Genomic DNA, 26,887 nt, shown 5'->3' with positions numbered 1-26,887 from the left:
GTGCCGTTCATATCCCGTGAAACATCTCTTCTCTGAAACATCCTAACCAGATATCTGTTAGTAAAACTGTATAGCATTAATAACATATTAATAAACATATCATGTTAATTTGACAATTAACATAATGCATTGAGGTTAAAGTTTATCCCAAGCACCAAAATGGACTTGAAGGTTTAAATAAGAATAAATTATCAAAGTATGAACTTTTTTCTTTTAGTATTTCAAGCTTATAATCCACTCAAACATCACTTAATCTGCTGCATTTCTGAGCAGTTTAATGCAATAGCACTGGCAGTGGTACTGAGGTTAGAAGTAAATTACACAGAGCCAGTGTGTGATTAGAGAAGCTGGCTTTTAAAGTTCACCACCCCTCGGGATATTTGATCGAGCCACGGGCCTTTGATCAGCGTTAACATTACGGTAACCATGACAGTTTATTTTCAACTACCAAAAAAGACCATTTGTGTCAGAAAACAATCTCCCCTTCCTCTGACACATTGGCACACCGCAAAAGAAAAATGTCAGGGTCAGTGATGGGCCATTAGCCCAGAGTGAGTTCTCTTTGTGCCGACGGACCCATTGAAAACACCTTTTTAGTCTTCGACAGATGGTACTGTGACCCAGCAACCACAGGATGACCTGAGCCTCAACCTGAAGACTCTTTTCCCCCCAGAAAAACGCCCGCAGGACGTACAAGCTCATCAGAGGAACAAAAATGTCTGGCCAGAGAGCAGAATGACACATGAATGCATAATAAAAAAAATTCACCTCAGCACGGCTGCATTGTAATGCCTTGTACATTTGATTGACTACACAGTCACCCTCTATTCACTGGTATTATACCCTGTTCTTTTTCATAGAGGTCGCTCCTCTATTGCTGCAAATGTCATAGTGCTTTAATGAGAACTGCACTGTAGTCTACAATGGAAGCTTTTCAGCAAGATTAAATGTATCACTGAGCTGAAACTTGCCCCCCCCCCCTCCGCCCCTTTGCCCCTATTGTGACACAGTGGTTTTACAGAGCAGCTTGTTGCTGAAAAACAAGGTTAAGAAGATCAGTATCAAAGGAGGAGTGTTTTTGTGTGGCTTGCAGGAGAGTCTCGCTTCAGGTTTCCACCTGAAACACAAAGGTGTTTTCTTACCTGATTTGTATTCATTCACACAATGAGTGGGCCTGCCTCTCTTGTTTCCAAGTAAGGAGAGTCCAGACAAGACTTTTGTTCGCCCTATCATCGGATATGTGCATGTTGCTTCCTCCAGTACAAGCCTTGGAGCTCAGCCACAGGCTTTGTCCTGGATGGATTTTTTCCTGCCCTTTTTCCTCTTCTTTGTTGCTCCGCTTATGTTCTACGAAACCATTTCAGATAAGTGTTTGAGCACTGCAGTTTCTTTTTTTCCTTTTCCTGCCCTTTGGCTGCTATGTTATTTCAAGATTATCAAGCCATGTCACCCTAAAACTACCTCGTCAGAATCCAAAACCTACAAATTAGCTGTTTGAAGTGTTTCAGTTCATAGGAGCCCGTTACAGTTCAGTCAATTCTGGCCTATGTACCGTTGTCAAAACACTGATAATTCTGCTTGTACGGAGGCACTGTACAGATTAATTTGTTTGATTTAGCTGAAGTCAGTCAAACCCACGAAATTATAATGTAGTAAATATTTTTCTCTTGTTTCAGGGTTTTTTCCTCACTGTGTCCTCGGAGTCAATCCTCAAGGTGGCAAGGCACGCTTCTGATAAGAACAAAATCTTTTGCATGAACCTCTCTGCACCATTCATCAGCCAATTCTTTAAAGAGCCCTTGATGAAGGTTATGCCTTATGTCGACATCTTGTTTGGCAACGAGACGGTAAGTGAAACGAGACGCGTGTTCAAGCCTCTTTAGGACAGATATTTCCAGCTTAGTATATTTGTTTTTTCTCAATGTTTTTGCAAATTTTACAATTGAAATTGACAAATTCTTATATTTGGCTTTGAGACAAGCTGATTTAGCTGCTTTTCCCTCTCCCTTTCTTTTGATTGGCTGCACTTTGCAAACAAGAGATGTGAACAGCAGGTTTACAAGTGCACAGCTGCTGTTCCTGAATGAGATTTCCATAGTAAGGATATCCCTCTTCTCTTTGACGTCATACAGGGGGGGTATGTAGAGCAGTCTGAAGCCTGAGATTTCGGTTCACAGACGTTACCTGAACAAATGCTGACCTCATAAGGTGGAACTTTAGCCAGCTTTAATATGGTCACCATCGTAACAGTATTTATGACAGCTTGAATTACCTCCAAATGCTTTAACGTGACCTCAAATCAACAGCTAGGTGGCTGAAACTTGGATACAATCGGATTTTCCAAAAGGACAATGATCCCAAACTCAAATGGATAAAGCAGGCTAACATTAACCATCTGGAATTGGCTTCCACACGCCTTGACCTCAACCCTATTGAAAATTTGTGGACTATGCTTAAAACTTAGGTCCAAACCAAGAAACCAACCAATTTAGATGAACTCGAGCAGTGAAATATTCAGCCAGAATTAAGCCAGAAGCTTGTTGACGGTCAGCAAAAGCATCTGGTCGAGGTTCAACTTACTAAGGAAGATTCAAACAAATATTAGTAAGGGTATATATTTGAGCCTGTATGTATAATTTTACCTTGTGCAACAATTTCTTGTTTTTTAGTCGATAAAAATGTGCAATCATTCCGCTTTATGTATAATCACGCTAACATTGCGCATTTAGCCTTTTTGTCTCACCCTTTGTACACACAGTGTGTGTCAGATTTAGTACAGTAGCACTGAATGAGCAAAAACTAAAGTATAATACTCTTGTTATAGCATATTATACATAAACTACATATGTTCTTAAACACTCAGATATGGCAGTGTGGACATGTCAATAATTTATTTGCTTAAGCCTTTTTTTCTGCTTAAACACAGTTTAGTGTGATTCAATGAACAATAACACCTGTTTATCACACTTCTGAGTGTTTTCTCTCGTTGGGGGTTTGTCTCGTCTGAGTGCTTCATATGTCACCATGTTTAAAGTGAAATCAAAAGGCTGTGTCCGACCTTTGATTCCACTTATTGCTCTCCTCAGTATCCATTTAACGTCTCACTTCTCCCTCACCATTAAGAGATGAATAAAAATGAGCGCGTTAATCAATCATCTCACTTGCGTCACCATTCCATGCCAGTTGATCTATCGATTTTTCTCCGCTTTGTGGAAGCGAGTAGGTGATTTGAGGTCAAGCTGTGGTCACAGAGTGTGCTGCTGCTGCTGGGAAGTATCCTCTAACAGAGCAGACGAGCTTAACTCTGAGGACAAACTGCACCTTTGGGGGCGGGCGCAAGGCAGAGGGAAGTGGAGTGGATGTTCACTGGGCTGAACTTGCCTCCCCACTGCTAAAGTTACTAAACAGAGCCCTGTCTTCAGGTTAGAGATGGGGTCTGCAGACCGGGACAGAGCTGGAAGAAACTGCTCAGCATTTGAGGATTTATTGCCATTGCTGACTTCAGCTTTTTTTCCCTCTTTTCCGTTCCCAACATAAGACCTCCCTTTTACATATGCACCTCTCTCTCTCTTGCTTCCTAATTGCTGTGAGGAACGATTCTGTCTCCTTAAACCGTGCTGTACATTTTGCAAGCGTTATGTATTTTCTAGTGGGTGGTACTGTAACTGTTTGTTTAAGAAGTTTGCTCACACCTCCAGTCATTACGATTTAATGACTCCGGATAATTGCAATGTATGTTTGTTGAAGTAGATTATCTTTCGGAGACTCTGTCAGGGCTCGCTTTCAGAAATTGAACCTGGCTAAGAACACCAAAATAAGAGTTTCAGTGAAAAAAAAACAGAGGGCAGATTAACTGCTCAGCCGCCTCAAGCAGTGAGGTCTTCAAGGGTCTGTATAGGACTAATGCCTGTCCAGAGTGTTTTGACTCCTTTTGGCTCCCCCACCCCCTCACCTCTGTATTGGCTGCTGGGAGGAGGGAGTGGGGAATGACTGCTCATACAGTCGAGCCCCAGACCTCCCATTGTGCACAAGCCAGACAAGGTTGCCGGTCATGCAGTGGTGCATGGTGAGTGACAGGCAACAGAGCCGCCTCGCCCACGCTTGCCCCTTCCAGCCCCCCTGGCCGTCCTCTCACCCCAGCTTCCACCCCCCAATGTGATGGATAACCCTCAGCCTGCGATGCTTTCATAACAAGTCAGTGACAGTCAGGATCATGCAGGCTGACTCCTATAGCCTTGCAGAATGTGCCATAAGGGAAGGCTAATGTGTCTGCTTGTCTCTGCCTTCCTCTCCCACACTTACTGAGTCACGATACAGAGCTAGTCTCACTTGGGGAAAAAAATGTTTAAAGCAGCTGTAAGATCTCATGTTTTGAAAATGACATGTAATAAATTTGAGCAAGATCGTTTTTGATTGCCACCTTATTTTTCCACGACTGGGAACTTATTTCAGCCAGATCACAAGTCACATTTAATCATTTTTAAATTCCCAAACAGTTTTGCAACACGGCAGACTTCAAAACATGTCAATAGCCTCTGTTTCTTCTCTTGTTTTTTTTTTTTCTCTCCTGCCAGCTTCTGATGTTGAAATGTGTCTGTGTTTGAGTCTACCCTGGGTAATTCTGCTATAACTCGATCCTGCTGGTACTTGTTTTAAACCTGGCATCAGCAGGCCCTGCCTGCTCTATCGGCAGCCTCGTGCTTATATAACAGTCTCCCATCCATCCTGTAATTACTGCCTTTTTGGGGCATAGTGTAGTGTCTGTTCCTTCACTGCTGAGGGGAGGTGGAGGAGGAGGAGGAGGAGGGGGGCAGTGTGGTTTCTGCATTGGCAGGACCTCGGAGGTGGTGCCGGCAGAGGCACATAGACATCAGACGCTACTTCTCTTAATTGGCAAACATGTCGTGTGATAACCTGGGAACAGCACCGGCCTAATTGAGTCCTCCTGTGCTGTCCTCCTCTGACTACCTGACATGGAACCCAGGGCATTACATTTCCCTCCATTTAATGGCCGCAGTTAATTAGGCCCGAATGAGGGAATCATTACCGCTGGAAAAACCACATGCCAGTGGATTCGCCGATAAAATTAGCCACAATTTGCTTTTGCTATTTGAGCATGAGAGATAAACCACACAATGGGGGGGGATGGGAGGATTGGACCATTACTGGTGGATTTGTATTGTGGCATTTTAGGCATATCATAGACAAATGGAACGATTAATCAAGGCTGAATTATTCACCTTGACTGATATTTCTTTTAGCCAGGATTCACGGCTTTCTCAATTTAGATCAGTCCGTGTGCTTCGGCTTCTCTTTCCCCTGTCAGAATGTTTTAAAAATGTGCTTCCTTAATAAAACAGTGCTGCAGATGATGTGCTTAGTTTTTTGCCCCACAGCCAGTACCGAACAACCTCCTCACTTCTCAGCCATTAACATTATATACCACCCCCATACAGGAGCTCCGCATGCTTTCCATTGCTGTCCAATGCATTCTGCACCTCCACACTCAGAGGGAGCTTATTTATATGGGTCCCAGCCCCGTCTTCCAAACGAGAGACAGCCATTGTAATTGAATACTCAATAGGTGAGCCATTTAACAAAAGTGGAAATGGCGTTCGGCTATGTATTAATGTGCTTCGCCGAGGCAAAAGGAGCCATCATCATTTCAATGTTCAAGCTGTTTTAAAAGAGCATTTAGCCTGCCATCTCTCCAGGCCATGAGAGCAAAATGACACGGATTTCTTCCTCCTCTGTACTTTGTGCGAATGTTCCTCGCCTAATATTTTGTATGGTTATCTTGCTTATTTTCCCATCCATCCCTCAGCACCTCTCAGTGATCTAGGTGGAGGGATACAAGCAGCTCCACAGAAGGTTATTGTCATGAAAAGCCCCTCAGGTCTTTTGGCTCTCAGCCCTATTTTTCTCCATCTGCATGCATTGTGCGTATTTGTGTGTGCATAGGGTGGAAGGGGGGGATCTCTAATGATTTTTCCAGGACAGACTAAAGTAGATGTACAAGTGTGTGTGTGTGTGTGTGTGTGTCTGTCTGTTGATGTGTGAATGGAAAAAATAGGCTGGCAGAGGAGATACATGGGCAATACAGCGTCATTTCTTAACATCTCTCTAGATTCGTCATCTGGCTTTGTTTGTTTGATAGACTGCTTGGAAGCCTTATCTCTGTGGTGAGACCCGTGGCTGTTTATCGCCTCAGTGACGTATGCGGGACTGTGGAAGTACGTGCTCTCTGCTGTCAGTATGTGTAGGTGATGGCAAGTTCACTAAAGGGCCCTTAGGGTATTGATGGGTGGTTTTTTTTTTTGCACAAAAAAAAGAGGAAAAAGAAAAAAAAAGAATAGGAAAAAGAGTTTCCCCTTGACAGCTCACCCACAGCAGACTCGAGATGTGCTTCTCAACGGTAGCTTGGGGAAAATATGCCGTCTACTGCCTAAAACAAAGAGATGCGAGAGTCAGATTAGCGTATTACTGAAACAGCTTTCCTTTTAGGCTCTTCTCTCTCTCCTCTCCTGTCAGAGCTGTCTGCAGAGAACGAGGGTGGTGGTGGTGGGGGGAGAACATGAGACATTAACCTCTATGTGTTTATTCACAAGGCCCCACAGGCCAACTGGGAGGATGAACACAGAACCATCTCTAAAGCCGGCGAAGCGGAACAATCACAATGTGTCATTGGAGGAAAAGACATGAAGTATTAGCTGCCGCTCTCCTTTGTGTCTTTCACAACTGAATTTTAATTTAATGTGCTATTTCTGTGATGAGTCACATGCCTTTCGTTCAGCGCCAGAGTACATTGACCCTCAATGTGACGTACAGTCAGTGAGTTGTATGATGAGTCATAGCCGCATTAGCTGTGATGATTGGCTAAATGCAAAGGCTGCCTTGCTTTTATTTTTGCTCTTTTTACTTATTTTTTTTCTCTTTTTTTTCTGAATACTTCCTCATAAACCCGCCCTCCCCAAGACCCAAGACAATTGAAATCAATTGTTTTCTTTTTCTTCTTCTTCTCTCACTACTATAATCACTATTACATGCAGCTGGGGATAAGAAATCACATTAAACATTCTTGGATTTAAAAAAAAAAATATGTAAATGTTGGCAGTGTTGAATTTACTTAATTGTGATGTGTTCTTTGGTTTAATTGCATCAGTCATTTCCTCCTGAGTCTCATGTTTCATCAGGTTACAGTAAACGCTAGATGTTCATTTCACACTGACAGCGGATTAAAGTGGATTAAAGTGTTTTTTTTATTTAAAAAATAATATACATATATATATTTAAAATATCTATATATAAATTTTGGACCTATTGGAAGTTCAGTCATGAAATTACAGCCACAGTATTTTGCTTATGGAGCCAGATGTGTGCTTCGTGCACAGCTACCTACATCCTTGACTTTTTTTCATATCGAATGTAGCTTCAGATATGGATGAAAAAAATCTTTTCACATATTTTGAGAGGTTTTATTTATTTTAAATTTTAAGCTTCCACTGTTCAAAAATCATTTATTTTGTACAATATCCTGCTATTGGGGAAAAATGACAAAGTAAAAGAATATTTATACACAAGATTGATTTCTTTGTGGAAGCTGAAAATTTTTTTTTTTTTTTTAAAGTATGTGTTCATTTTTGTTGTTAAATTGGATGAAATTTGACATTCTCATTCTGAGGCCATCGTTACAAACTTTTTTCTGTCAGATTAAACTACCGATGGCCTTGAGAGGGCACACATCCCCACACGAATTCGTTTTACAGCAAAAGGATAAATAATACTCATCCAAAGACATGCATGTTAGGTTAATTGGTGATTTTCGATCAATTATAGCTGTGGATGTCGTCAAAAATGGAGAATCTTTGTGTTCTCTGGAGTCCAGGGTGTAACCTGTCTCTCGTCCTCTGGGACAGGCTCCAGATGTGAAAGTGTGTCGATATGTTTCATTTTTTAGAAATGTCATGAATTGCTAGATAAGAACCCAAATGTAGACACAAGAGCCTGACTGAATAAAAGTTGACACTATGTGTCAGATGATGAAAAGTCCAAAATACTAAGAGAATAAGTAGAAGAAGTGAGGTTAAAAGAAGATGAGACAGAGGGGAAGACAGCACTATTTATACACATGAGAGCAATTAGGAGATGTGGACACAGTAGCGTAACGCGACACAGGTGACATTAATCAAAGCCAGTCAAGCAGATGGGGGAAGTAAAACTAGAAACAAGACACTTGTGACAAGAAACTATCAAAATAAAACAGGAACTAAGAACCAAAACTAATTGGAAAAATGCAGAAACATAAATTAACTTTACATAGGAGAGCTGAAACAGGAAGACGAAATGATACTTTCAAGACGGGAAACACTGAGGGAAAAACACTCCTGAAACTAAGACTGACCTATAACAAAAATTAAAGATTTACAAAAAGGTTAATAAACAACACTGTAACACAAAACCAGGGATCATGACAAAACTCCCTATTACATGCAACAAACTGATAATAACCTTGACCAAGTGCACCTCTATCTGCATCTTATAATGTAGATTGTTAAAAACTGCAAAGTTGACTTCCACCTCTGTAAAAGTGTCTCTAACTACATAAATAATTCAAGCATGGCTCTATTTTTTGGGAATTTTACATCATATTGATTCACCGTCCTCTGGTATAAACGGAATAAAATAAAAAAGGGGAAAAAAGGAAGTTAAAAGAACTTAAACTGAATGGAATAGCCTGAAAGTAAATGCCAAAAGTATAACTGGAGCTTAAATCTCAGTGGTATAACAAACACTGCAGCAAAGGCGTGCATGAGGTGTATAGCCAACTTTACACCGGGAACCTCTGGATTAGATCATCATTAGGCAATCTGCCTGAATACAGTCATCCAGTTCAACAGCATGAAAGCACGAAAAAATGAACTGATGAGCATTTCAGATGTTTATCCGTTAGATATAAAAACATTTCTAACCCATTTGATTGCAAAGTGAGCAGAATGAATCGCTAATGTCAGTTATTCACAAATATTTATGCACTGAGGGTGAAGTTGAAAACCAAGAGCAAAGGTGTCTTTTACTGTTTGCGAACTAACTTTTCATTTGTAAGCCGAAGAGGTCGGGAACTACTTTACTCAATCACAGAAAGTGTTGCTGCTGTTAAGCCATCAGTCGTCCTGTGTGTGCGCAGGCAGAGAGAGCTATTCGGCGCAGGAGAAGAAGAAGAATGGTCTCACTGACATTCCTCTGTTTTTCCTGGCTGTCTGTTTGCGAGTCATGGTACTTTGGGAGCCAGCATGGCTCCACCAGAGGAGTCCGACTAACCACTGTAATTGTGCCGTGCCGTAGCCGCCTTCCCCAACCCTGGGACTGAACCATGAAATATTTGAAAATGCCGGGGTTAAGAGGGGGGTCGTTGGCAGTGCAATGTGAAATGTGAGACCATAGAGCATCTTTAACAAGGGGGCAGATAGAAAGCCCGCCAGCCAGCCAGTCGGGCAGCCAGGGCACACATTGGAGTTCTCTGAAGGAGAATAATTATGGATGTAAGAGGAGATATTGCGCTGGGAGCAGATCAATAGTGCCCACGTACTGTTAGCGCTGAGGTGAGTATATTTCTGTCGCAGCAGGAGAGAGTGCAGGATATCAGCTTGTTGCTAGAGCGACTCGCAGAACTTCGAACACCGGCGGGCTTCCCAGATGCCCTTACAATCCCGATGCCCGTCCTCCTCCCATATCACTGCTGCTTGGAGTTTGGCTGGTTGCTTCGCCCCCCCCTCCCCGCCATCTCCAATCCTCTTATCCACACAGAGTTGGCGGGAGGACTTGCCTTTGTCTACTCATGATTGTATTCCCACAGTCCAGACTATACTGTCATGGTTTCCAGTGTCGTTTGGAGGACTCCCCTATTCTCTGGATAAGAAACTGACAAAGGCAGAATCAACAAGCGTAATCTACTCACCCGTACTACCAAATTAATTAGTTGTTCCATGGACAATGAACCTGTGAGCTTATTTTAGAAACGAGAGCGTCCATTTGTTTCCACTTGAAGTGAATGAAAGGATTGTTTTCTCTAATTTACAGTCGTCATGCAACGTGCAAAGTATTTCCTTCTAGATGAGCCATGTGGTTCATTTGCTTTCCCTGCAACACGTATCGCATGTGATCTGTGCATACATGTAGCCTTATTGTTGAAGGGGGCCCTGCCCTCCGTGCAGATTTTGATCTGGAAAATGGCCACATTGACAGATACCATATTGAATATCGTCTCAGTTTTTCTATGGCCAGTTTATTCAAAGATCTCTTGTCCCCTGTGCGCACAAATGGTTTGAATTATTTTGAGAGCTTTTTTTCCTCCCTGGGTTTTTCATTGTCTGAGGCATGCAAGTCCCTCAAGAGCAGATCTTTGTTTCTCATTAGGAGGTAAATAGAGCAGGCCAAATGCTCGCATGTTTATTATACACAGGAGGGTATGGTCACTGTTCTCAACAGCTCACTGCAGGGGAAAAAAAAAAGCTGTTTGCTTTCTTGACCTTTGTCTGCACCGCCTGCAACCAAATGTCTGTTGAATTTACTGGATAATAAGCTGCGAAAAATTGATGGACTGAAAGGAAGTTGGTCTGAGCCTCATCAAAAGTTTTTCCTAAAACACATTTCAACAAAAAGTCATTTATCCAGACAGAAAAATCACCATTCAACATAACCACCATTCAAAGGTCATTATTTGAAGTGAAATTTCCACAGAATAAAACAGCGGCAAAACTATGAAATATGCAAGAGGAAAAACACCAGGATAACCATACTGGGTTGCACAAACATGATAGCAAATTTCCAACATAATAAAAGCAGTTAGCAGGAACCAAGAAGTAGATTTTGAGGTTTTTGAGCAACATTTGTAACCATTCAGATGACATCTTTGGTTATTTCAGCAAGACAAAAGTCCAAATCAAGCCTCAAGTTTATGCTGCACCAGTTGATTGCAGAACCTTACTGAGAATTAATACCAAGACAGATTTAGTCCAAGTCAAGCGTCAGGTCTATCATAGCAGGTTTCAGGTATAATTTCATGTCACTGAAGACTCTCAGGACCAGGTCCAGTTAGTCAAGACGAGTCTAAATGACATCTTAGGTAATTTTGCAGTTTTATTAATATAGTGCCAGTCAGTGGCCTCAAGGCACTTCCAGGAAAAACCCCAACAATCAGATTATCCACTATGATTAAGGACTTGGCAACAGTGGGAAGGAAAAACTCCCCTTTAAGAGGAAGAAACCTCTGGCAGAACCAGGCTCAGGGAGGGGCAGCCATCTGCCGTGACCTGTTGAGGTGAGAGGAGGGACACAGTTCAGGTGTTAAACTAAACTTTCTCCTGAAAAGAAGAAATAGTAAAATCATTTGGTGTTATCTTTGTATTGCTGTCAGTTAAATGTAAGGTTTTTATTTACATTTTGCACAGGTTCCGTTTTTTTTATAAAGCAGATGTAAACAATAAAGAAAGTCAAAGAAAAATCTATTCAGTAGAATTCAGTAGGTAACCAAGTCATATTTCCAAGAAATACGCAAGTGTGTTTTCATCAGATTCTTATGTTGTTACATTCTTGCCACATAAAAAAATCTCACACATTCTCTTTTAAGTTGGAATAATAAAGCAGAGGCACGAAGGTAAAGCACAAATACCTTAATATCTCATGAAATGAACAGCATTATTATGTCTTCATGGAGAATCACATCACTGATTAAAAAAATAAGCTTTCAAGGCCTTCGACAGCAGGTATTTAATTAGAGGGAACTTAAACTCCACGAATGCTAAACAATTCCTAACTCGCAGTTTCGCCCAAACATATTATTTCTATCACTTAAATTGTAAGATAAATTGATGTATTGACCCTGAAAAAGGTGCCCCAAAGAACAGGAATCAAGATTGAAATTCGGTTGCTTTTATATGCGTATGAAACGGTAATCCTCTAAGTGTGGAAATTGCAAGTCCTGAAAAATTCAATCAAGTGGACCTTGAGCAAACAAACGCACACCAATAAAAGTTACTGGAGCAAAAGAAAAACTTCACTTAGGAACACAAAAGCGAGTTGGGTTAGCAGATATCACATTATAAAGGCAAGAATGGAGGTGCTGATTTAATTTGCTGGCTCACCTTTAGAGTCAAAGAGAAGTCATGTCTATTGAGCCAAGATCGTTGTAAGCACCGGAGATGAATCTTTATTTATTTAAAGTAAATTATTTTTTTGTTTACATAGCACAGTATTACAAAGTTAGTGTAGAAATGTGTAAAGTTTAGAGCACCATATTAAATTTACAGTAGGGACCAGTGATGAACATACCAGAAGTATGGACAGATATAGAAGAATATGGTGATCTATGAGTTTTAGCATTATCAGAGAAGCAGAACCAAAGAAAAACAGCATCTTCCCCAGTATAGAGGCCTGCAAGGACAAAGAAAAAATACGAGGCAACACTAATGTAGGATATACATGAATGCAGAGGAGAGAGCAAGACAGCAAAACACACTAAAAATTATGGAGCAAAAAGATACAGATCCAAAACATCTGGAATAAGAGAAAGCTAGAGGAGGCAGAGAGATCAGTATCAAGACAACCTATGGTCCAGCAAAGAGGGGAAAAAAAAACAAAAAAAGAGGACAGAAAAAAAAATGGTGCTGTAATTTGAGTTCTTTGAGACTCACAAGGACCAAAAAAGTTGTTTAATAGCTGCTCTTTCTGAGCTAAAACACTTCATCCACTGTTTTTTCTTCATCCACTTCCTCGAGAGATAACCGGTTTCTGGTAGTCTGACGTTGTGTACTGACCCCTTGTTTGAGTCCAGAGGTGAGATGTGTGATAGAGGCCCTCAGCGCTGATAAGGCCATCAGGCTGATAACTAACTCCCCCCAGCACAAAGCTACCACTGCCGCTGCCACTGGTTCCATTAGCCCCAGCAGATGCACCGAATGCCCGTCTGGTCCCTCCTGCTGTATCTAAGGTTACATCCTATGTTCGGAGCTCCTTATGCAAACCCTGCTTTCCCATGCTGTGATTGCTATCAGAGAAGATATTTATGTTTTGCACATGTTTCTGATTGTTTAACCTTTGGACCTGTGCTGTAGGTGCTGTTTCCATCCCCATAGGCTTGCTACCGCTCTCCTGCCCTTGTAGGTAGACAGAGAAAGACGGGAGCAGATGCTGTTGCTAGAGGTGTATAATGCACTGACAGGCGAGGGCACTGCTGAAATTGGACACATGAAAGCTTCAGTCAAACCGTGCACTTGCTTTTAGGTTTTAAAAAAAAAAAAACTCAGCTCAATGATTTTTGGTTATTTCCTTTATTCAGGCTATTTTATTCACAAGAAATGTCAGATAAATTGGCTTATTATCATGCCACCAGTGATGATAATTTTACCCTGTATTGTTCTTTAGCAAAACTTTGTCAGCTTAATTTCCAAAAACCAGAAAGAAAAAGAAGTCAAATTTCTAAGCACGGTTGCCCGACTCCAACCTATGTTGATGGGTACACCAGCAAAATCTCAGAAAACAACATAACCTGTTGAGAGACATATTTCAAAAAGACAAAATAATATTTTAGAAAAATATGTATTCAACCAGTGTAAACTAAAACAAGGAGTAAAACAATCAGCTAAACTTGAAAAAAATCGAATCTAGTCTTTGTCAGTTTGGCTAAATTTGTCAATAAAAAAAGCATAAGGTGCTGTGGTGCATATGTTTATTTGAGACTTAGCTGTCTACTTACCATAGATAATCTTGTAGGCAGCAGATGGGAAAAAGGTTGTTTTTTAAAAAAAATCACAGTTTTGACAGGTGTTTCTGTGAGTCATGTTTTTTTAACAACTGTCCTTCAAGATATGTATAAGTAAAAAACAAAGATAATAGAAAACAGTTTTAGGTGATGAAATACTGTGTTAAGCCTTATATATATATACGTGCTTAATGAAAAGTTGTTATTTTTCTAAAAGAACACAAAACAGGTGGGATACTGCAAACATTGTTACAAATGATATTCTCAGAATATTGTCCCAAGTGTCCATGACCATGTTATTTAAAAGGAGGTTGACATACAGGCAATAAAGGTGTCTCCCCTATACTTTAGGGAGAAAATGATCCTTTCCCCCACAATGTCCATCCAATGTTTAAGACTTGGAGGGTCTGGTTTATAGCAGTTCTTTCTGATAGCTTTTTTTTAAACCAGCACTGAGCATCTTTACACGATGAGAAACATTCTCTTTAGTTACTCCCAAAGTACAATGACATGACATCTACAGTGTAGGGATTTTATAACCTAGCATCTTTATTAGAGTTTCTTTATATTTTCCTTCCAAGGAGACAGACTATCTTGTAAATTTTAAGAGGTCTTGAGCAATAATTGTCAAGGTTTTCTGAAGTTCAAAGTTTTTATGTGGACATTGGCTACTTTTTCACTTCTTTTCATTTCAGTCCATGTAGCTAAACGTTTTCAGTGGAATGTTTTGTTTTGGTTCTATGAATTCATTCAAGCATAAAAAGGCAACTAACTCAATGGGAGCACCACTTTTAAAATTTTAGGGACCTTGTTACAAGCAGGCTGTAGCAAAAATACACGAGTTGTTCCCATTTCTGTAGTCGAAGCTATGAGAAATGCCAAATATAATGTAGTTTAACAGGCATAAAATAGCATTTTTACACCAACAAGGTGATTCCCAAAGAGCTGTTAGCGGAAAACTTGGCATATCTCGTCATGGTGAGCAGCATATCTTTAAAAGTTTTAGGAAACTGGACAAGTAGAAGTGTCAGGTCTAAAACCTATCTATAATATATACCTGTATTACAGCAGATAAACAAAATCTCCATCAAAGTTCAGTTAATCCATCTACTATTCACTGAAATGTCATCAGAAGTGGCCTCAGTGGAAAGGTGGCTGTCAAGAAGCCAATCTTAAGGAAGGGTTGAGTTATAAAAATTATATAAGACCTGGACTGAATGTTAGTGGTAACAAGTCTGAAGGAGTGATGATTTACAAATTGATGGCCCGAGAGTGTGTACAGCCATCTGTACAGCACGGTGGAGGTTCAGTCATGGTTTCGTGCTGCAGTTCATGCAGCGGTGTTGGAGATCTTGTCAAAACTGATGAAATTAGGAATGCAGAAAAGTACCATCTAATTTTGATCCACCATGAAAACATCAACATTCAACTTCAACATTATTGAAGCAGTGTGGGATCATCTTGACAGAGAACTGAACAAAAGGCAGCCAGCATCCGAAGAAGAGCTTTGAATGACCTTCTGGAAGCCTGGAGAACTATTCCCTAAGGTTACTTAAAAGAATTTACCAGAACTCTTGCCTAAGAGAGTTCAGGCTGTGCTGAAGAGTAAATGTGGTCTTACCAAATATTGACTGAATATTGCCTCTTATAGTGTCTTTCCATGATGTTTCTACATGTTTCAATGAATCACTGTACCTATTTCCAATTTTGCTAGCAAAACATAAAGAAATGAGGCGTGACTCAAACACATTTCAGAGTTTGAGAAAGCTCTTCTGTGGATTTGATTAAAGCGGTTGATGTAAGTTTATCTATAAACATACACTGACTTGCAGATTAAAATCTGAGCGATTGCACTTGAATGTAAGAAAATATCAAGGCGAAGATGAAACATGCCACTTAATGGCTCAGTAAAACCTGAAGTGAAATACCATCAGCTGCTGTTGAGTAAATTCCCAGAGGCAGTAAAAGCGACTCCAGGCTTTCTGGAGTGTGTTGTTCCTGCGTGTGTTTACCCCCATGTTTGTGGCATGTCATGCTTGAGCAGAATTGCTGCATTCTCCTGGGAGCTTCAGGAGGGCTCGGTACAGGTGATTTATTCATCCTAATCTGTCCCGCACAGTAGCAGGGCGCTGCCTTCTTTCCACCCAGCATGAGTGAGTTGCTATCAGCTTGCATGATCGTTTTAATAATCACCTGTGGTTGTTATCAGCCCACATATCTTTGAGGTGGCAGCTTCCTGTTCGGCAGCACCTGGACTCGTGCTGAGGGCTGACACCCTGACATCCAGGAGGAGATATGTTTGTGACCCCGAGGCCACATCAAGGACACTGATGCTCCCCTCCGATGTCATCGTCTTGATTAGTTATTCAATCTCCAACCCCCCCACCCACTGCCCTGTAATGTATACTGTAGTAATCTGACTGGAAACACTTGAGTTGAATGCCAGATGTTGTTTATACTGGGCATTTATGAAAGCTGTCTGACTCGCCTGAGTGATGTCTTACGCTGACATGTAGGGAATGACAAAAACACGCCATATGCCATTGTTATATGCGTATAGTTATATCCGTAAGTAGTGATAACTGGCTGAATTATTTGACGTCTTATAACCTAGTCATGCTCACTTTATTTTAAATGGTTTCTAAAGATCAGTCATTTCCAAACATCATTACAGGCATGATCATTTCTCCTCCTGTAGTGTGAAATGTATTCTACATATAGAAAACTGTTGTCCTCTTTATGGTTCCTTAAAACCTTGAGGTATTTGAAATGAGCTGCTATATAAAGGAAGAAGAAAACAGAGGTTTTGGTGTGAAAAACTTGTCAGGGCTGCACCCAGGAATAAAAAAACACAACGTCAAATACAATTCAATTTCTGCCTCTGCATCAGCTTGGGCTAACGGTCAAATAAATGCTTATTTTCTGAATAGCCTGGGGGAGTTCGCTTTTCAGCTTATCAACTTTTATTAACCTTAGCACTGAGGTTTGCTCTTTGATTTAGATTCTTTAAAACACTGAAATTGGATTTTTTTTTCCCTGACGCACTCCTGCTGTGACATATGCTCGACAACTTGTTACACAGAGGAGAAAAAAACTCAGTACTTGCTTTGTTTTGTTTGGGTTTTTTTTCTACTGGGAATATTTTATCCTGGAAGCTAATGACTCAGACAGTTTTATTAATTTCTTTTCTCTTGGGTGCCCTTATATGTAGTGGTACTTTAACAGCCAATGCATTAAATGATTTGGATAGGATAGGAGTTGAGAACCGGTTCCAAATTGTCCAGTCTTTTGGAATCAAATTCATTATGAGGTCTAGCAATACCTGTAGTATACACACTTAACTGCCATTTTATTAGTTACAACTGCTGGTTAATGCAAATCCACCACACATCCATTCTTAAAGAGAATCATCTGAAAAAGAAAAAATATGCAGGGAGCAAAAGTTCTTCAGGTGAAAATGTCTTTATGATGATCAAAGAAAAATATCCAGACACGCAGTGAGCTGATAAGAAGGCAACAGCAACTCAAGCAAATACTTGTTACAGCCAGGGCATGCAGAAGAGCATCTCTGAGCCTCTCATGTCAATCCTTGAAGCTGACAGGCTAAAGTAGCAGAAGACCACGATGGGTTTATCTCGTATTTGCTGGGAACAGGGAATTATATGCAAATAGTTTGGAGTAACATTGCTTGGTCTGACGAGCCCCAGTTTGAGTTGGTAAGGTCAGAATTTGGTATAAACAACATTAAAGGATGGCATGGATCCATTCTAGCTTGTATCAACAGTTTAGGTAGATGGTGATGTAAAGATGTAGGGGATGTTTACTTGGCTCAGTTTGGGCCCCTTAGTACAAACTAGGCACAGTTTAAAGAGTATGTTGCTGACCATGCCCATCTGTTTATGAACACAGTTTATCCACCTATTGATGGCTGCTTCCATGTCACAAAGCTCAGATCATCTCAAACTGATTTCTTGAAGACGATAAGTTCTCTGTACTCAAATGGCCTCCACATTCACTGGATCTCAATCTAATAGAGCACCTATTGGCTGTGGTGAAATAAGAGATCGGCATCGTGGATCTGCACCAACTGTGTGTTGCTACCATGTCAATACTGACCAAAATCTCAGAGCATCTTTTTAGCACCAGTTCATCTGAAACATTGATGCGGTATTGTTAAGGTGTGCATAATCAAGTGTTTGGTGAGTGAACAAACATGGCCTTCATCAGGATCATCATAAACCATACCGTATACAACATTTTTATTAAGATATGCACTGAGCAGAAAAAGAGAAATATGTATCAGTTACATTCGCACACATATCAAAAAGACATACAAATACAGAAAACGTGATTAATTCCATATTTGATCCATAAACTGGAGGAGGGAAATTACAGAGTGGAATTTGTTTTGCCCCAGGTTTTTTATTGACGTGTACATTTCTAAAAGGAACTTTGAATAAATAAAAATCTTCAAAAAATAAATACACGTATAAAAGTTTTTTTTTGTTCTATTCAGAGAAAAAAAAGATGACTGCGGTGATTCTGAAAGCTTGTGTAGGCCTCTGTTTTTTCCCCTAAAAGGTAAAATTGATCAGGAAACTCTAACGGAATAAAGAAAAAATAAAGTCTTAGGTTTCAGTCATAATGGTGAACAAATGGAAAATTATTATTCAACTTTGCAGTTTCCTTCAGCACTTTCAAGATGTTTTTTTCACTTATTGTGTTTGTTCCCCAACCATCTACCCAAAGCTACACGTTTTACATGTTGCTCCAAAACTGAAAAAAATAACACCAGAGCCTATTTACAGCAACAGACAACAATGTTTGCAACTATTTTTTTAAATTAATGTAGCATCCAAAGAGCCAGACATTTCTACAATAAGCTGGTAGAGGCCAAAACTGAGCTAAAAGCAGGGGATTGCATTCTTGTGGCCGATATATGATTCCAAATATTGGAAATTGTCCTCTGTGTCTATTGGCTATGGAAATAACTAACTTTTTTGCTAACAAGATTGTTTGTAGTCATATGTTCATAGCTTGTTCACTTCCCCCAGGCGACAAAAGAAATTGCAGTTGACTGCAGGTTTCTCAGATTGAATGCAAAATCAGCAGTTTAACTTCATTAAAAGGAGGGAGGGGGGAAAAAAGTCTATACGATATAAATAACTTCACAGAAAATATGCAACATACAGCTTCTGCTCTGACTGTTTAAGGCCCGCTAGGCTCCTGTCACTTACAGTGTCATAGAAAACAAAGTGTTAAGCTTTGAAAACTGCCCTTTGCATGAAGTGTGTATTTCCTCTTTCATTTTGCTTGGCAAAGAAATTGTAGACTCTCGCCACCCCCCCCGACGGGGCTCTGGATTATTAGCTTAAGCTCTCTAAAAATATCCCTTTGACTGTTTAAGCCTCTGACAGCAGCAACATCTCACACATTCTGATAGCTTTATACTAACTATGGCTGCAGAGGGCTCATGCACTCTGCCTGCTTTGTTATCTTTTACCTTGTTTGCCCGAAGAGAAGGAGGAGAACATACAAGCCCTGAGATCTGCAAGAGTCCTCTCTCTCTGTCTCTCTCTTTTTTGGAATCGGACTCGAAGGAGATCATGAAAGGCGAGCGTGCAATCACAGCAATCTCCGAACAAACGAGATGCTTTTTTTTTTCCCCCCCTCCTTTCTTTTGAGCATGAGAGGATTTCGCCCAGATGTCACTCCAAGCACTTGTCATTGTTGCAACAGCTGTAGGAGCACATGGGCCGTCATTTTAAAAACCGTCTACCACAACATACCAAAACAGCACATGTCAACACGCGCAGCCTGAAACATAAGATTTTTGAATATTAACGCTATAAGCTCCTTAAGGAACAGTGGCTTTAATTGCCCATTGCTCCAGTTTTATTGGCTGTATGGGTAGTCTCGGTAATTGCATATTTACCACCATACAATATTTATCATAGCAGTATATTAGTTTTAGCCGAGCTTTACAGCGCAACATATTTTTGATGCTGGCATTCATAACAACTAGAAATTAATAAATTCCTAAAAGGGATTACACTGTACACATGTGGCTCATAGACATTGCTTCAATTATCTGTTCTTCTTACACCCACACTCTCTCGATAGGCTTTTCTCACAAATATTATAGCTGCTAACTAGAGAGAGAGAGAGAGAGAGAGAGAGAGCCATGCACTGCTCGGCAGCACTATAGTTATTCCAGCCTTCACTCGTGTGTCTCTTAAATGCTTTGATATGAAATATTGCTGTTTTGACAAGACATTTTTCCAGGCTGCTCTTGTCCCTGTGCGATGCCTCGTGCTAGTTGGTGATGGAGCGTTCCTGAGGAGAAAAGTCAATATGTGGTTGTAAATAAAGGAAAATAAATGTGAGACCCAAGCCCTCGATAGATTGAAAAGGCAAAGAGAGGTTAAAAGAGAACACTACCTTGTGCTGATTACAGAACTGCTTCTCGACTACAGCGGCTAATTGTCTAGCCTGTGTGTGAGGGGCGCAGGGTGGGGTGATGAATTGACATATTGCTGGTGCTGTGATGTTGATCCAAGCCAGGGAGCCATGAGGCTTTCCTCCAGGGACCAGTAACCTTATTGTTCCATGTCATCTCCTCCCCTTCTGTTTGAGGACCAGGTTGTCAACCTCTCCCCAAGGTCACACAAACACCACACCCCCTCCCATACACACCCTCCTCCTGCAGATAATTGGATTATTTAGAATCATAGCATCAACTTATTATCCTGTCTGGGGTCAGAAGTGAATTTAGTGCAGGAGGTTGTCTGTCACAATTTGTGACATCGTTCGGAGCCGACAGGCAACGGCTTCTGTCATCAGTTAGAGGATCGTAACACGGCCTATTTATTACTCACATGTTGTACATCACAGCTAACCACACTGCAGATAATGTTCATGTTCTTGGAAGACAGCTTCATTGTTTTTTTTACATTAACGACTGCACAATAAGAGGAATCAATTATAGCAGTAGTTAGTTTAAACTTTTCTGAACGTATTTAAATGCATCATTTATTGTTTTGTTTGTTTTTTTTAATGTATATTTTCATTTTCCAGCCGATGCCCATTTCAGATATGGTTCGGTTGGCATTCAGTTGGTGGTTTATCTCTTTTATATAATATAAAAAATTATTTAGATACTTAAAAGGTGTTACTTTGAAGTGGTTCCCGTATATATTTTTCCATTGGTTTTAATTGTTTAAATATATTTTTGCATTTGTAATTTTACAGAGAATGCATTAAAATGTTTTTTACAGTGTATTTAGCTGTTAAATATACTTTGTTATAGAAGTCAACTTTAAATGTACATAGTTTCTGTGAGCCCTGTAATGCTATAAGTGTATTTAGATTTTTAGATTTTTTTTTTTTACTAACACCAGCTTGTACCTGCGACCACTGGGAGACTACATTAAAATATGAAACGCCTAAAAGATCAGCGTCAGTGAGCGGTTTTCGCGATTAACTCGCTACAGCCTGCATAAACGTTTAAGTGCACCTGTTAGGAGACTAAAGCAACATAAAGTGGGCGCTGAATGCCTGCAGTGTTGGGGATTCCCACACACTAGCACATATTCATGGTTTCAGCGGTGGTTTCAAGGCTGGAGGCTGATGGGGTGTTATCTCATGCTGCTCTGGTAAGATGAGATGATGTCAGGCTGTAGTTTAAATGGGTGGGCTGCACGCCTATTAAATCAGGAGTTGGCAGAACAACACTAACTCAGGTTACTTATTCTCAAGTGAAAATGGCCAGACATGCGAGGAGCGGAGGGAAGCGAGATGTCTTTACTTCACGTCTGGTGTGTGACACTGTGCTCTGTTTGTGACTCTGTAATTAACTGCTCATTTGTCTGTGTCTTATCTTTTCCAGGAGGCGGCCACGTTTGCCAAAGAGCTGGGCTTTGAGGTGAGTTGACCAGCAATTGCACACTAAAAAGATCCTAAAGGTTTATTTTTGCTGATAATGAAGTTCTTTTTGGACAGTGATTGATGTGCTATTATACTCTCCAGGCCTTGCAGCAGTTGCTATGGAAACCTGGCAGTCGTCATGGTTTCTTTGTTCAGCCAGCTCTCTGTTATGACGCACTCTGCTAGGTCTGCACCCAACATCGCCTACAGATGTTATTTATTGAATTTTGAAAAGCCTCTTGGGAAGCTGAGAAGTTGGGCATGGTTTCAAGCTTTTCTCTGCAGGCGTGGGGCTCATCAGGTTGCCTGGTTAAAAAGCCTCCTCATTATCTTCATTGCACTCAGGGATCGCATACTGTATGTCTCCTCTTCACTGCCATAGCATTACACTACACTGAGCGCGCACTGTCGTCTTTTAATAACCAAATTACAGCCACCTGTGATTTTGGATTATGGAAATGAAGATTACAGAAAGCACAGTGTGTTTTAACGTGGGGCTGCCTCTTAAGTGTAAAGTGAACGTTCCCTTAGTCTATTTTTTCCTCGTGTTTTTGCATATTCCTTCCATTGCTATTTAAATGCAAAAATCAAAACACAAATAGCCGATATGCGAGGCTTTTTTTTTCTTCCCTTCACATGGGCTCAGGTATTTTAAGTGCCTTCTCTCTTTCAGAGGTAGCGCTGCCTTGAATATGTCTCTGCTCTGTGTGAGTAATTGTCATCCAGAATCACTAACGGTGTGATCAACGTGACTGGAATAGAAATGCAATCCTGATGGCAGTGACAGGTTTAAGAGAGGAGAAGGGATGAAGGCGGAGGTGGTGGTGCTGTGGCGGGGGGGGTGGAATTGGGGAGGTGTTAGTAATGGAGGGGCCTCACATGGAAAAAAACCCCCACAAAGGGCAAAGTGAAGACTCTCCTAGTAGTTACAATTCTTTGACATTTTCCGTGTCAACCTGATTTGGCAGAACACTCTGCGAAATTGCATTGGATGAATGTGATTTCTCAGATAACATCAGTGGTGTGTACTGTACTTGGCGCATTTCTAGATGGCTGTAGTTCAAAGATGTTTTCTTCACCGTTTTTTTTTTTTTCCTCTCGTCACTTTCTGGTGACAGTTTTAAACTTTACTGGTACCGGCCGGCTCCCGTAGACCAGTCATACACTGGCAAGTCCTCAAAAATATGAATATGCACAGTTTTACCCTGTAAAACTTTGATTAAACCCAAAGATGAGGGATAAATTGTTACGGCAGTGTTAGCGAAGGAAATTTGTTTGTTTACAAATACACAGTACACCTGTATGAGTTCGTATGGATATGTTTTGTAACCTTTACATAATATATAGAGGTCAAAAACATCCCAAAAATTTTCGAAAAACTCCAACATTTTCACGGTTTCGTTGTACATGTACAATGACAATAAATGGCTACTCTACTCTATTATAAAAAATGCTAACTAAACTAAATGCTAATAAAAAAAACAATTAATAATCATACATTTTACATTACTCTGTACATTTATACTTACTCGTTATTCAAACTATGCATATAGGTTATGAACAAATATTGTATTAAAGTAAACGGAACAATTTCATTAAATCTAATTAAAAGTGTAAGGATTATACAAAGGTAGATAAATACAGAAGAAAATTAAATGGAAATATAATTTATATCTCGGTTTATATATTTAATACCATGATAGTTATGCTTTTTTTAATTATTATTTTTAGAAAGGTTTTTTATGTCATATATTTTGATGGATTTTGGGACATTAATAACATTTTTTTTAAACTACTTACTGTATTTATTTATTTACTTTTTTTCTGGTCTCCATGATTTAAAATGTCATATATTAAATAAATTAATTAATTTTAAGACTCATTTATAAGCTTCCACAAGTAATTAGACAAAAAAAAGTCTTACAAGATCCACTAACCAGAAATTTTGAAGAGCTTTCAGCCTTATCCGATTGCCTTTAGCAGCAGAAGGCATTTGTTCGATTCATAGTTCAGTGGCAGCCTCTGATGCCATAGAAAACCACCTGTTAACCGTATTCTAATGGTTTGAATTGCTTTTAAAAGTAAAATAAAGTTGGCTTGTGTTCAAAGCAGAGTAGGTCTTCTTGAAAACATCAATATTCAAACAATCATTTTTACCTTAGAATATAATAATAAAATAATTGTATCATTTGTAGTTTTTTATTATAGTCTTATAGCCAAAAACATTTGTTCGTTAAGATTTGCCGACTCAAAAGAAGACTAAAAGTTAGACTTGCTGTCTGAAATGAAACATATGAAGGCCACTGAGGTCGATTGAAGTTCAGTAAAAGTCCGGGTTAATTGGGAAGGTCGGCACTTTTGAGGGAAACTATAATTGGATTTTATGACCCTAAAGCGCCGCATGATGTACTTTGAGTGTATCCTGAAACACTGTTATCATCACATTATGGATGACTAACAAAAATGACAGCAGCCCTTCTTCAGCTTAAACACAAGATAAAAAGCTTTCCTCTCCAAAACCGCAATCAGCAGATCTGAACACAGTCGCCTGATTGTGATCTGTTTCCTTTAAATGCTCAAAGAACTCTCAGCATCACAGCTCTAATTGAATCTCTCCCTCGCAGTGTTTCTCAAGCAGCATGCAGTGGAAACGATCAGTTTCTCACTGGCTTCAACACAGAAACACAATTTAACACCCTTGTAGAGCTTTCATATTTCACGGTTTGTTGATTTATGTCTGATCAATTGCCTCACAATTGTAAATATTGCCATTTGTCAGTAGTAAACCAAATTGACCATATCATTTGTCAAGTCATTTGTCTGCGCTCACGCTGAACGTTATTTTTCTGTATCGTTTTGCCCCAGGAGCTTGTCAGGTAAGTGTTTCTGCCAGGCAGAAAGGAGGAAGTTAAGTGTGCTTGTATGTGTAAAGGGTAACCCAGCACATCCAATTGTAGCACGTCAGAAGTTTTTTATACTAAAGCGAGCAAGGATAAAATCTCAAAATGCGTAGGGAATCAACATTCAATTAGAAAATTATTCACATGAGTCACGTGTCCGAAAGTAAGACCGCTGGACCAGTGGCGAGGCTCACAGCTTCCTGTCCTGTCTTTTAGTCATCTGGTGGTTTGTTTCCAAAAGAAACAAACTTGAGCTGCAGTGACTGGCGTGTTCGTCATCACTGCTACCGGGCGAGTTTAAAGAAGCTGATCGCACCCTTGACCCCCCCCTTCTTTGTGGCTTTGCTATAAAAGTGCTCACTCTAGAAGTGATAGCTATCTATATGGGAGCTGGTGATAGACTGAAAAAACCTCCTTCAACAAGAAACATTGTGGATTGTAACACTGCAGCCCAGTAAGCTTTCGAGTCTGAACAACAAGGTAGATTTTCTGCATTTTTTTAATTTTTTTGTTAGTTTATTTTATGACTACTAGTTGGAAGATACTTTGAAAACTTACACACTAGCACTTAGTGATGTTTTATTTAGTTCACTTTAGCGTAGCTTTAACTATAGCTTTCGATGTGATAAAATTGGATATGCTGGGTTCCCATTTGACACATTTAGTGTGATGAGCTTAGGAATGAAACACCTTTCACCCTTTTTACTATTTTATGTATGTAGCACACAACTCATTTACCTTACAGATTTACTTTTGTTTATACTAAAGCTACTTTCAGCTGCTCCATTATTCACACATTCACAGCAGGTAGCTCTGCATATATTGGATCTGCAGATTTTTGTGCCAGACGCCCTTCCTGAGGCAGTTCTTTATGGTTTTGTGGCTTTTTCTGGGATCAAACCGATAGGCGAATGTGTAAAGCACTAATTTATTTATTTTGAAAAGCACTTTTTGTGATTTTTTTTTGTGTACTTGTACTATTTCAACATGGATTGAATATCTTCCTTTATTTCTATGGGTTGCGTACCATGTCATGGGTGTTGGCTGACTGATTGCGTCTTTGTCAGATCCTAATGAAGACTCGTGTGAGGTTTTTTCCTGCTGAACTGCTTGAAAAGTAAACTTAAAATATCATTTTACTGAAGAGCACCTGTTGAATCAGCCATCAGAGCCATGTGGCACTTCTTTTCTTCCTTTTTTGTAAACTTATATGTGTTTGTGTTATTGTGTGCCCCAGCACCTCTGGCCTTTAGGACCTTTTAGCTCCTAAAAGCTGAGTGGAGCCCTTTTTTTATGTCAGTGAACATAAAACCTAAGGGTGACAATGTGCCGAAGCCTTGTGTGGTTTTGCATTCAGTGTCTGGAGGAGTGCTTGTGGTTACATCCAGTCACAGTGACAAATTGCTCTTTTTTTTCGCCGTCGTCTGCTAACGGCCTCTGTATTAACCTCACCATTAGCACTTACTTAGAGTGTTACACCCATTTTTCCTCAGCCCTGGGTCTCCCTGGACCTCTCAGGCCTGATTAAAGGGCGCTTGGGAAGCATTTAAAGGTGTAAAAAGCTCATTGGTTTGAGTGAGCCAGTGAGCCTGGTGGTACTGGGCTGGAGCCTATCTTTCTGATTACTCCCATAATCACAGTATTTGCTCACCCCTGAAGGTGCTCAAGCGTTAGCTTTGATACAGATGCTAGAGGCATCTAGGATCCCTAATGCTAGCTCCTCGGTGTGCTGTATTACAGAAAAGCAGTCCACCCCACTGCGAGACGGCGATAAAGACGTTCTACCTGCTCATAGTACATCATGATGAGTTAATAATAAAGTAGCACTGACAGGTGTGGGTTTTTTTATCCCTCTCATGATCAAAGGCAAGCACTCTGGAGAGTTCTGTCGTCTCCAGGCGAGAATATCCATTCAGTGCAGATGCTGAGGAGAGATGGCCTGTTTCAGGAAGAGAATGATACAGTACACGCACCACCTATCCCTTCAGCTTGCAGAAGTAGCTTTATCTGACAACGACATATCTTAACACGCTTATTTTCATCTCACTTAGGGAATATGACATTCTAATATTTTCGCAGTTCTCCAGTAAGTGCGTGGAAGCCTCATCGAGCGTCCCTATTGATCTGTTTCGAAATGGGTTCACAGCCCATCTGGTTTCATTATCGCTTTGATCTGTCTGCCTGGACTGGAAAAATCTGACCTCTCTCAGTCACACACGTGATCTTTGATTAACTCTTCAGAAATTGCTCTTCATGTTGCGTTCACTCGACTCAACACATTCTCACCCGGTGGTCTGGTGTTTTT

At 40.3% G+C, this 26,887-nt stretch overlaps 1 protein-coding gene across 2 annotated transcripts in view; it reads left to right on the top strand.

Moving 5' to 3' along the window:
* Positions 1-26,887, top strand: part of LOC116327514 (adenosine kinase-like) — a 127,492-nt gene that overhangs the window by 86,775 nt on the left and 13,830 nt on the right. For both annotated transcript variants that reach the window (XM_031749140.2, XM_031749139.2), the window contains 2 exons: positions 1,677-1,847; positions 21,645-21,680. In XM_031749140.2, coding sequence (XP_031605000.1) covers positions 1,677-1,847; positions 21,645-21,680 — 207 coding nt within the window. The remainder of the gene's footprint in view (positions 1-1,676; positions 1,848-21,644; positions 21,681-26,887) is intronic.

Source organism: Oreochromis aureus, linkage group 8 (assembly GCF_013358895.1).
Source record: "Oreochromis aureus strain Israel breed Guangdong linkage group 8, ZZ_aureus, whole genome shotgun sequence".
Taxonomy (NCBI): Eukaryota; Metazoa; Chordata; class Actinopteri; order Cichliformes; family Cichlidae; genus Oreochromis; species Oreochromis aureus.
The sequence above is the reverse complement of the archived record's forward strand: the minus strand, read 5'-3'. Positions and strand labels throughout refer to the sequence as shown.